The following is a 12,506-nucleotide window of genomic DNA, read 5'->3' on the forward strand; positions in this document are numbered from 1 at the left end:
TAACATATCGATAGACAAAGGGAATTGCATACAGGATTGATTGAATCCCCGACATCGTGGTTCATCCGATGAGATCATCGTGGAACATGTGGGAGCCAACATGGGTATCCAGATCCCGCTGTTGGTTATTGACCGGAGAACGTCTCGGTCATGTCTGCATGGTTCCAGAACCCGTAGGGTCTACACACTTAAGGTTCGATGACGCTAGGGTTATAGGGGAAGTATGTACGTGGTTACCGAATGTTGTTCGGAGTCCCGGATGAGATCCCGGACGTCACGAGGAGTTCCGGAATGGTCCGGAGGTAAAGATTTATATATGGAAAGTTGTTGTTCGGGTTCCGGGAAAAGTTCGGGTTTTTCGGTATTGTACCGGGAAGCTTCCAGAAGGTTCCGGAGGATTCCGGAGGGATCCGGAGGTCCGGAAAATGTTCCACCACGTCCAATACAGCAGCATGGGCTGTAAGGGGGCGCCCTAGCCTTAATGGGCCAGGGGCACCAGCCCCCCCAAGGCCCATGCGCATGGGAGAGGGGAAACCCTAAGGGGGAGGGCCTCCACTTGACTTGGGAGGCACTCCTCCCCCCTTTGGCCGCCGCCCCCAACCCTAGATGAGATTTAAGGGGGCCGGCCCCCTCTCTCCCCACCTATAAATAGTGAAGGGGTGGGAGGGCAGCCACGACCCCAAGTTCTGGTGCAGCCCTTCCCCTCTCCCAAGTCCTCCTCCTCTCCCGCAGTGCTTGGCGAAGCCCTGCAGGATTGCCACGCTCCTCCACCACCACCACGCCGTCGTGCTGCTGCTGGATGGAGTCTTCCCCAACCTCTCCCTCTCTCCTTGCTGGATCAAGGCGTGGGAGACGTCACCGGGCTGCACGTGTGTTGAACGCGGAGGCACCGTTCTTCGGTGCTCAGATCGGAATCAACCGCGATCTGAATCGCTACGAGTACGACTCCCTCATCCGCGTTCTTGCAACGCTTCCGCATCGCGATCTACAAGGGTATGTAGATTCACTCCCCTTCCCCTCGTTGCTAGATTACTCCATAGATTGATCTTGGTGATGCGTAGAAAATTTTGAATTTCTGCTACGTTCCCCAACATGTATCAAGTTTCCAGTTAATACAATTCTAGCATGAATAATAAACATTTATCATGATATAAGGAAATAAATAATAACTTTATTATTGCCTCTAGGGCATATTTCCTTCATGATGCAGCATGGTTCATTTGGTGGCAATGAAGACAATTGGTGATAGGAGAATTAGTGCAATCTTGTGAGAGATCCACCCTTGCCATCAAGATACTAACCACAAACTATATTACAACATCATCTTCTAAATCCCAAAGCGCAAGTGTGATCACATGTGGAAGAGGCCATCAAATGGAGTAGTAATAATTAATGTGGACACATCTTTCTGTGTTGAAACCCTTTTGGGGGCTACTGGTGCAGTGGTGCGGGATGATCATGGTAATTTCATTGCGGCAGCGACCTGGTTCCTACCCCATGTGACTACTGTGGATGCTGTTGAAATAAGTACTAATAGGAATGGTATGTATTTGGCTGCTGCAACAAGGTGCTTCTTGAGTCTTATTGCTTGTTTGTCGTTGAAACATTGCGAAAAGAGGAACATTACTTCAGATCACAGAATCCAAGCAACTTGCAAGCGAGTTTGGTCATGTTGATTATCAGCAATATAATAGAGAAGCTAATGAGGTGGCAAATTGTCTAGCTAAGTCTCATTTAGCTCTAGATCTTTCTCCTTTTGGGACACTACCATCCGAGACTTTATTTCATATTTGCTTGTAAATGATATCTCGATGTTGTGATGAATAAGGTTCTATATTGTAAAAAAATAATGATTCTTGTAATATTTTTTTTGAGGAAATGATTCTTGCAAATAAAAAGTAAATATGGTAGACATGTCATTTTCTATAAAGTCAATTCCATCTGATGGATTTATGTCAAATACTCGGCTTCGTGCAATTCTAGTCACTGGTTATGAATGCTCATGAACGTGCCTCAATTTTCTAATATACAAAAAAACTAAAGCAAGATGTAAATTACAATATAGTGAGTACTAACCAATACAAAACATTGTCTTAAACTAGTCTAGTATGCAGGCTAGTCACTCCAAAATACATCAACAAGCCTTTAGCTACACAAAATCAAAACTTCAACTTCTATTACCCGCGCCAACATTCAGCTTCCAAGTTCCAACAACAATTTTTCGAGGGTCGACTTTCAACTACCAATAAATAGACATTCCAACACTGAAAAATAAAAATAAATAAAAATTTGAGGGGCAAAAAAAACAAATATTTGCAAAGACACTGCCAAAAGCCCATTTCCGAAAAACAAAAGAGAAGGCAGAGCCCAAACATAACTATTTTCTGGGCCCAGTTGCGACTTGCAGCGGGGACCTCTCCCGGTTTTAAACCAACAACCTCTCTGCCGGAGTCCAGAGCCCAGGCTCCAAAACCGCAACCAAATGTCCTCCTCGTCCCCCTCCCCTACCCCGTCGCCGTCGCCGTCCCGCCTGGTGCCGCAGCTCCTGGTCGCCCTCCTCCAGCGCCGCCGCTTCGACTCCGCGCTCCGCCCGTCCCCCACCTTCCGGGGCTTCTCGCCGTCCTCCATCGCCGCCTTGCTCGCCGCCATCCCGCGCCTCATCCTCCCGCGCTCCGCGGGCCGCCTCTGCCCGCAGCGGCCCTTCCCCTCCCCGTCCTCCTCCTACCACCGCCGGGTCGCCGCCGCGCTCACCCTCGCCTTCCTCAACTGGTCCCACTCCGACGCCATCCCGCACGTCGTCCCGCTCACCGAGGCCCCGCTCCGCGCCGCCGCGCTCTCCCTCGCCCGCGCCCGCGCGCTCCCCGCGCTCTTCGGCCTCCTCCGCGAGCACGCCCCGCTCGTCTCCACCGCCGCGCTCACCGACGTCATCCGCGCGCTCGGCGAGGAGGGCCTCCCGCGGCAGGCCCTCGCCGCCTTCCACCGCGCGCGCCAGCTCCGGTGCTCCCCGGACGCGCAGTGCTACAACACACTGCTCGCTGCGCTGTGCCGGAACGGCCGGTTCAAGGAGGCCAGGTTCCTGCTCGACCAGATGGAGCGCCCCGGGGCGCGCTGCAGGCCTGACTCCTACACCTACACCGTGCTCATTTCCTGGTACTGCCGGATCGGGGCGGGGACTGGGTGCCGGAAGGCCGCCAGGAGAAGGATCTATGAGGCCGGCAGGCTGTTCCGGAGGATGGGAGAGAAGGGGCTGGAGCCGGACGTCGTGACCTACAACTGTTATATCAATGGCCTCTGCAAGACGTACCGCGTGGAGCGTGCGCACGAGGTGTTTGATGAAATGGTGAAGAAGGGGTGCATGCCGAACCGGGTGACATATAACTCTTTTGTGAGGTATTACAGTGCGGTGAATAAGGTTGACAAGGCTATTGAGTGGATGAGGGAGATGGTGGCGAGGGGGCATGGGGTGGCGACATCAAGCACATACACACCTCTTATACATTCGCTATACGAGAGTGGGCGGATCGGGGATGCAAGGCGGTTCATGATCGAGATGGCGGAAAGTGGGCACCTACCCAGGGAACACACCTACAAGCTTGTGAAGGATGCAACCGAGGAGGCCGATGAGGAGGCCTTGCCAGCAGAGCTGTGTCACTCCATTGAGGATGGCATCAAGGAAAGGTTTCAGCATGTCATGCGTATGAAGCCCATAATGCGACCAGTGACAAGATAATCAGGATCAACATTGAGGTTGTGCAAACTTAACACAGGAGAGGTTCATCCTGCACACAGAAGCTTCTTGATTGAGATGTCCAAGGGGCATGCTAATGCATGTGTAAGCTGTTGAAGACTCTGATCGGGAGTGCCTTGGGTAGGAAGCTTTGTTGAAAGAGCCTTGCCTTTGAGAGTAGATGATGATCCCAGGGGAAAAGCACTTAATGAAATGAGATTCAAGCCCAAAACACCACCAATCAGAACTCACAGGATTTGTTCCGAGGCAAAGATGAAGTGGATTTGTGCAGAAGGTAAATGATGTCTGAGATTCTTCTCACAATCATAATTGATGCGGGTGCAACAGCCAACAAGCCTGACCTGTTGTTGTTTACAAGTGGTAAAACCTTTGTTACTGTACATTTCTGGGATCGTGTAGTTTGCAGCATGACCATCATAAATTTGTATTTCGCATTTTCTTTTATATACTTTCATCACAAGGAATTTGCTTTTCTTACCCAGGTCTACACATGTTCAGTTTACCAGAATTGCCAGTAAATTGTTGGTGAAATTGTGTGTTTTCTGTTCATAATTACATTAATGCTTTGTAATTTTTTGCAATGGCATCATTGGGATTGTATCTATATTAGAAGTCACTGCCTTCTCTGTTGCTATATAATGTTTGGGAATTTGGTGAACATGCGCATGAAGTGTATAGTGTATGTCAAATAAGATAAAGCAAGCTGTATGAAAGTCACACATTCTTTACTGTGACGAATAAGTCACTCCTATAAAACAAAATGACTTACAAAGGTACCATTTCTACAAAAAGAACTTCACACATGAACTCGGAATATGGATAACAACAAGGACCCCAAAAATTAGTTTCACAAATTGCACACAACTTCCAGTCCATGGTTGACAGATGATTTATACTGATCCGTCATACCGATACAGAAGTAGAAACTCTGTAAGCTTATGTTGTCTGCTTTCTGTTCGTGGCCTTCGCTGTATATACCAAACAACCATCTGTTGCTCCCTCCATTTGATGCTTATGAAATGTTCAGGGATCTGACTCTTCATGGTTTCCAAGCTGATGGAGGTGGTGGGGTGTCGGGAACATTGGGGGAACTGCTGAGAAGATGGTGTTCTTATCAATTGAATATCTGCCGGTATCGATGTCAGCTAGAGAAATCAATGCTGCAACCAAGCCAGCATTTGCTGCAAGGGTAGGTTCTGTGTAATTGTAATTTGTGCGGATATCTTTGAAGCCATCATGCTTGTCAGGGCCAGCAACCATTGCTCCGACGAGGATATTAGGGTTTGCTTTCTTAGACTCTCTCCATTTAAAACCTCCTTTGCATCCGTACTTGACACCGTTATGAGGGATTGATGCCCCTCTGTGATGAACACGCTTCGGGTACTTCTTTCCAAAACCCACGACGTAGCTCATCTTTTGTGGGTTCTTGCCTAGGATGTAATCAAGCTGCAAATTGAAGGGTTCTGAGTGTCAATTGACTAATTCCTGCTAACGTACATTATACATTATTTTAGTCCAGGAGTATTGAGTACAAACTCTACCTGTGACTTTGCAAACTTGCGGAGGACATCTGTGGTATAGAAATTAGGTCCACAATACCACCCTGGTGTATCTGCGGTGTCCAGATAATCAGCATACAAAGAGGCAAGGAAAGCTGCATTGACGACGTACTGAAGTGGTTGAGGCCCTCCATGGTTGAGTTGTATCAATCCTCCTGCAAAACATTCGGTTACTTAACTTTCCAGTGTGGAAGTGGGTTTAGAGAGGCAGTGAAAAACAAAGAAGGGCATCACCAACCTTTAGTGAAGTTGAATGAATTGAATACTGGTAAATATGAGCACATGACATTGTCAGTTTGGTTGTGGAATGTCCTTAATATTTCTTCATAAGGATACCCTGGACTTAGGAAGAGCCGCAACCTGCTGAGAAGAACCTGCGTAATGTAGAAAGCGTTAATGCTGGATCATTCTTCATTAGCATTGATCATCATTTTCTACTAATATTCTGATTTTTTTAAAGCACTGATGTTCTTTTTCTTCTCATTTAGATGCTGTCAGACTGCTTGTTTGTTATTCCTTTGGTGTTAAATGTTAAGTATTTCTAAGACATCCAGTTAACTGAACATAGGTATGAAGTATGCTAACCTGAGATCCTGGAAGCTTGTCATCCCAGGTAAACACTCCATAGTTTGGGCTGCCAATCCAGAACGCGCCTGCATGCTTTGCCATCCCTGGAGCTGTGGCGATCGTCAGGTACGATGTGTTTCCCGTGGCGAAGTACATCCACGCACCACCCCACACAAACTCATCCCAGTAGCTGGTGGAATTGTAGAACAGCGACTGATCAGAGCCATTGGGGCTGTATCGGCCGCGCTGCAGCCTACCGAACTTGTACAGCGCCTTGGCACCATGGACGAGCTTGTCAGAGTACGCCTTGCTGTCCTTGAACACTATGGAAGCCGCAGCGAGAGCGGCGGCCATCTCAGCGGCAAGATCCGAGCAAGAGTGGCACTCGATGACAGGCCTCTTGTAATCAATGTCCTCTGGCCTCATCCAGCAGTAGTGGTCGTTCGGCATGGGGCCTTTAGAGGTGTCACCCACGCCGACCTGCAACAAGAAGTTCATATGACATCAGGGAACTGAAAGTTTACTCAATTGAGTGGATCTGGTGGCCAATTTCCCGGGATACGAGCAATCGGTGCAACCGAGATGATCAGCCTCAACGAACCTGGGCGACAATCCGGTCGATGGTGTCGGCGGACGAGTTGAAGGTCTTGAGCATGTAGTCGGTGCCCCACTTGATGATCTCCTTGACATGGTCGAGCTCGCCGATGGCCTCGTACTTGGCCCTGTACTCGATCACCGTCCAGCTGAGCATGGTCATGGACCAGGCCATGGGGTAGTTGAACTTGATGGCGTCGCCTGCGTCGTAGAAGCCTCCGACCAAGCTCTTCTTGACGGTGCTGTCCGAGAGGCCGTCCTTCATGCCGGAGTTGCCCCTCCAGCTCACGCCGTTGTGCTTGGGCAGATGACCAGCTGACAATTTCAGACCACGACACAACGTCAGAACTCACAAGGTGCGCTCTATTTTTGCTCTCCTATGAATAGATAGTTCCTTTTGCTTATACTTTTTTCAGATACGTATGGAGACAATAGTTACTTTTTCCAAGGTGAAGCTTCTTCCGGTAAAATATGGGCATACGTAGTAACTCGGCCAGATCTCACCATCCCAGACATGCTAAATGTAGGAGGACAGGATGAGGTGGCGAGAAGGCGAGAGGAGGACAAAGAGCTACAATAACTAGAATTGTTTGCATGCCCCCCGTCGGTACCACGCAAAAGCGGATCTGGTCTCGGGCCGGTGCAGTGCAGGGAGAGGAAAGGGACGAACGAACGAGAGGTGGAAATCGAAGCAAAGGTAAAAAAAGATGCAGATGGAAAAAAGAAGAAGAAGCTGGAAAAACTCACATCGCTGGGCGTTGAAGAACATGAGCGCCTTGTGCAGCGCGAGGGTGTACTGGTCCGGCGGCGGCGGCGGGGGCTTCTTGTGCGGGACGAGCTTGACGATCATCATGACGAAGCCGACGAAGAGGCCGACGCCGAGGATGAGGCCGACGGTCCACATGAAGATCTTGCGGTCGATGACCATGCAGCCGATGTCCACGTACTTCTTCTTCTTCTTCCCGGCCTGGTCGCCCGGGCCGGCCAGCAGCCAGCTCTGCTGCGTCTCGTCCAGCTGGTGCCGCATCATGGCGCCCCGGTCCAGGTCCCGGCTCCGGTCGTCGTCCGTCGCCGAGTCCGCGTTCGAGATCTCCAGCGTCCCGCCCCACGGGTCCCGCCCGAACATCTTGCCGCCGGCCGCCTCCTTGCCGCTTAATTCGCGACGGCAATGGCCGGAGGAGGACGACGGAGCTGTTTCTCAATTGGAGTGTGGGTGGAGAGGGGGGAGACGAAGGTGGTGGTGGTACTAGGAATGAATGAATGATGTCCGTCCGGGGTGGTGAGCGATGGCACGGCGCTATGTTATGATGAAGTGAAACGGAGGGAGGGGTCGGGGTGGTGGTTGGGGCGTTGCTTTCGTCGTCCCCTTGGCCCGTCTTTTCGGTTTGGTCTCGTTGCCGCTATCGGATGGGTTGGCTCTGGCGGGCTCTGGTTCTAGGTGCGCCGCTTACAGTGGAGGCCGTGTGTGGTGGCCACTCCACTTCACTCGCCTCTGTAGTCTGTACCCTGCACCCCGTGGGGCTGGGCTCGTGCGCCTCCGCATTTTGTTACTGTCCGGCCGGCGAGCATTAACTTTTGGTGCAGTAGATCTGGGATCGCTAGCCATCTGGGGCGCACCAGGCATGGTCGTCTCTAGATGGATGGCTTCTCGAACTGCGTCCACGTACGTAGCGAGAGAGATTTTACTGCGCAGATGCCAATAATGCAAAGAGCGCGACAGTTCTCCTAGCTAGCTTTTGCCTCCTTCGCCGTTGCTTTGCTTGGCACAACTGAGCGGTTGCCGTTGCTCCAAGCTTGAAGCAAAGCCATGCGATTCGGGTGCTCCCGCCTGTGTTTGGGCATGCCATGCGTCTTTCTTTTAATCCCTTCTCTTTTCCATTATGCGTGCCTGCCTCTGTGGAATGGATAATAGTTAGTCTAGGTAGTAGCTACGTGGGGGGCAGGGTTGGTTGGATGCTTGAATTGGAGGGGAAGAAGACGGCCATGCCGCATGTGGCGGGGACGGGGAAAGGTACAACCACGTACGTCTAGCATAGATGCCCGTTGCCCTGAATGTATGCCGTTTTTCTCTATCTTTTTCTTCGAAGTATACTACTACCAACTGTCCTGTGCTTTTAAAACTCTATCCACTGCGTCCCAGGACATGCGTCACCTGCAAGATCCTTGTACGTATTATAATGGGATGATGATTCCTGGCTAGCTACGCTAGCCATCCACCCAAATCTAACCACACCAGCAATATTATCAAACAGGATTTGATTAAGAGCTAGCGAGGCCGACAAAGTAGTAGGGGTTGGGAATGTTGTTAGTGCTACGATAGCCTGATATAAATTGAATCGTACGGCGACGCCTGACATGGCTTGCTCTAAACAAAAACAAAAAAACAGTGCTGCTAGCTGCGGCTACTTCAATATGCATCAGTACTGCTGACAACCCACTAATTGCTGGTGCGTGCACCTCTTGCCGTTGCCGCCATGCATTACTGCTTCTTCACGTACAAGGATGGTACGCTGCAAGTATAGGAGTAGTTTTTGTTTTTAGTTTCTGGCATGGAAATTGCACAGGTACATACTGAAATTAAGAAGAGTGGTGGTTGTAGAAGTAGGACGCAATTGAATGAACGCCTTGATGTGTGCACTGCACACCTTAACTGGTGAGGGGTCACCCTCTTCGCAAGCTGGGCTAATTACTCAAGCTCCTCTTGGCCGGACGGGGACTAGGCAGCAGCAGCAACAAAGAAAATATTATTATATCAATGCCCCAGAGTACGTAACAAATAATTTGCTGGGGGGCGAGGCGATGAGATAAAGAAATCGAGATCTGGGCGAGCTGTCGGTGGACTGCTGTCGGTGGGGATCCCTTGGACGGACGGACGCTTGCCAAAGACGACTCATGTCCTCACGCCGGCCGGTCAGATCAGGGTCATGTGCGTTGCTACTTGCTACTGCTGGTACTATTTCCTTTCAAAAAAGGAACACGCTGGAACCGGGTTGCCCACCGGGCGCCAAGGACCCGGCTGGCTCTCCTCCTTCACCGGAATCAGATCTTTGTTTTCTTTTTGTAAGTCTTTGTTTTCTGAAGGCGTACGTTGGTGAGTGGATAATCTGAGACCCGTAGGATTCGGTGTTGCATTTGTTTTTTCCATTGTGGAGAGAAGAGTAGTTGGAATTTTATTTATAGAAGGTCCAAAAGGTGCAGATGGTTGCTCCACTGGAGACTGGAGACTGGAGTGAAGGGTGGAGAAGGGAGATGCTTGGTATTTTTGGCGCACGTACTAAAAAAATGGAAAGAAAATAAAAATTGGAGGTGCTCTAGGCAGTGAGCGGTGGATTTGGTCAGGCGCTGCGGCCTGGAGTGTCGGCAGGCAAATCCGGTAGGAAAATCAGAGATGCCTTGTCTCGCGCGCAGGCGCACTGAAACCCAGAGAGATTCGCCTGTTGCTGTTGGGGAGAGGGCCGTGACCGAGCGTCAACCACAGTCCACGCCTACCGTTGGCCGAGGCGGCGTCGTACCTGCTGCCTTCTGGCTAGAGCTGGCTCACCCCAGGCGCCTCTCAGAAAGGACCCATCGCATCGCTGGGACGAATTTTTGGGCTCTGTATGTGTGTATGTATCAGTTCCGGTCTTGGAATCATCTGAAGCGTGAGCGAGAGGGGGGACGATAGAGATGCCATTTTAGGTGCGCAAATTTGATGGGTTCAGAAATACTAGGTTGTCAACTTCTGCTCCGCTGAATATGAATATTTCTGCTGCAGGGATCAGCACCAAGTATCAATGTATCATGCAACTCCATCGCAAAATCACGCACGGGGAAAATATCAGGTGCTCCGGGAGCTCGTATGATACGGGAGCACCTGGGCCGTCAGATTTAAGATCCAATGGTCATTTGAGGATACTTAATTGCTCGCAACAAATTTTGTTCTCATCACGTCTACTGTTGCCACGATTCGGCAAAATTTGTTCTCAACAAGTACTAGAATCGTTTAATTTTTCAATATTATCCATTATTGGGGTGAGCTACGGTGGTGCGGGTACTTCAATGGTTGAATTTCTCGATATTGTCCATTATTGGCGTGAGCTACGATGGTGCAATGTCCACAATTGCAAATTTGTGAAGAATTTGAAGGCATACAGTCGTAGCCCTTGTCTCCGCTTTGTTTTGGGTCATTTTTGTGTTTATGGGTTCAGTTTATCGTATACTTAAATGTATATAGTGTTCTATTGATTTAATGTGAATCAAGTATAATTTGGAAAAAAAAAATATAAACTACTACTCCATTGAATATAAATAATTTTTGCTCCAATGATCAACACTAGGGACGTGTTTGGTTGCCCGCATTTGGGCCAACCAGGCCCGCGCGGAATTGAATCGACCTGTTTAGTTGGCCTGCATACACTGTTCGGCCTGCACGGCACGAACTTTAAAGAACTCACAGTCAGGCCCACGAGCTACGCCCAGATCGGCAGTTTCTCCAAAGTCAGGTGATGACCCACAAGTATAGGAGATCTATCGTAGTCCTTTTGATAAGTAAGAGTGTCGAACCCAACGAGGAGCAGAAGGAAATGACAAGCAGTTTTCAGTAAGGTATTCTCTGCAAGCACAGAAATTATCGGTAACAGATAGTTTTATGATAAGGTAATTCGTAACAGGTAACAATTAACAAAAGTAAACAAGGTGCAGCAAGGTGGCCCAATCCTTTTTGTAGCAAAGGACAAACCTGGACAAACTCTTATATAAAGGAAAGCGCTCCCGAGGACACATGGGAATTATCGTCAAGCTAGTTTTCATCATGCTCATATGATTCGCGTTCGTTACTTTGATAATTTGATATGTGGGTGGACCGATGCTTGGATACTGCCCTTCCTTGGACAAGCATCCCACTTATGATTAACCCCCCTCGCAAGCATCCGCAACTACGAAATAAGAATTAAGGTAAACCTAACCATATCATGAAACATATGGATCCAAATCAACCCCTTACGAAGCAACGCATAAACTAGGGTTTAAACTTCTGTCACTCTAGCAACCCATCATCTACTTATTACTTCTCAATGCCTTCCCCTAGGCCCAAACAATGGTGAAATGTCATGTAGTCTACGTTCACATAACACCACTAGAGGAAAGGCAACATACATCTCATCAAAATATCGAACGAATACCAAATTCACATGACTACTTATAACAAGACTTCTCCCATGTCCTCAGGAACAAACGTAACCACTCACAAATCATATTCATGTTCATAATCAGAGGGGTAGTAATGTGCATAAAGGATCTGAACATATAATCTTCCACCGAATAAACCAACTAGCATCAACTACAAGGAGTAATCAACACTACTAGCAACTCACAGGTATCAATCTGAGGTTTTGAGACAAAGATCGGATACAAGAGATGAACTAAGGTTTGAGAGGAGATGGTGCTGGTAAAGATGTTGATGGAGATTGACCCCCTCTCGATGAGAGGATCGACGGTGATGACGATGGTGACGATTTCCCCCTCCCGGAGGGATGTTTCCCTAGCAGAACAGCTCCGCCGGAGCCCTAGATTGGTTCCGCCCATGGATCATACGGCCTGCAGGAGGCCCATGGTTACAACAGTCCGTGTGTTGCCATGATTATTTTGGCCTAGTTACCAAAAATAGGCTATTGTGGCCACTAGAAAAAAACAGAAAAGAACTGAAGTGACTACAAGCAAACAACTAAACAAGACAATAAAGAAATAAATAAGCAAGCAATTAACGCTAGCCTATTACCGCTATTACACATATTACATCCACTGGGCATCAAAGTTCGCCACCAGTGCAAATATAGGGAACAAAGCAGCACATTACATACACTGGCCGTCAAAATTGGCCACCAGTGCAAATAAACGCGGCAGCAAAACAAGAGCATAACTGAAACAACTTCGGAAGAGCTCAAGAAACGTTATCCTGGGTATCCACCATGCTGGCAATAAGCTTAGCAAGCTGATTAGCTTTGTCCTGTTTGGCGCTAAAATCCTCCAACGCTTGCTGTTGCACCAGAAAGTATGCATCT

General features: G+C 49.0%; 2 protein-coding genes across 2 annotated transcripts; one reads left to right on the forward strand and one right to left on the reverse strand.

Annotated features, from left to right (window-relative positions):
* Positions 1-2,437: 2,437 nt before the first annotated feature.
* LOC123096035 (pentatricopeptide repeat-containing protein At1g77405) lies at positions 2,438-4,319 on the forward strand. Its single transcript, XM_044517616.1, has one exon. It carries the CDS (start codon positions 2,483-2,485, stop codon positions 3,728-3,730), a length of 1,248 nt encoding a protein of 415 aa, XP_044373551.1. The 5' UTR covers positions 2,438-2,482; the 3' UTR covers positions 3,731-4,319.
* Positions 4,320-4,452: 133 nt separating this feature from the next.
* Positions 4,453-7,753, reverse strand: LOC543071 (endoglucanase 10). Its single transcript, XM_044517615.1, is given in 7 exon segments — positions 4,453-4,831; positions 4,834-5,194; positions 5,290-5,462; positions 5,546-5,681; positions 5,893-6,354; positions 6,476-6,783; positions 7,216-7,753. Coding segments are annotated over 7 exon segments (1,863 nt in total). The 5' UTR covers positions 7,595-7,753; the 3' UTR covers positions 4,453-4,787.
* Positions 7,754-12,506: the final 4,753 nt, after the last annotated feature.

The sequence above is a fragment of the Triticum aestivum genome, chromosome 4D, assembly GCF_018294505.1.
Source record: "Triticum aestivum cultivar Chinese Spring chromosome 4D, IWGSC CS RefSeq v2.1, whole genome shotgun sequence".
Taxonomy (NCBI): domain Eukaryota; kingdom Viridiplantae; phylum Streptophyta; class Magnoliopsida; order Poales; family Poaceae; genus Triticum; species Triticum aestivum.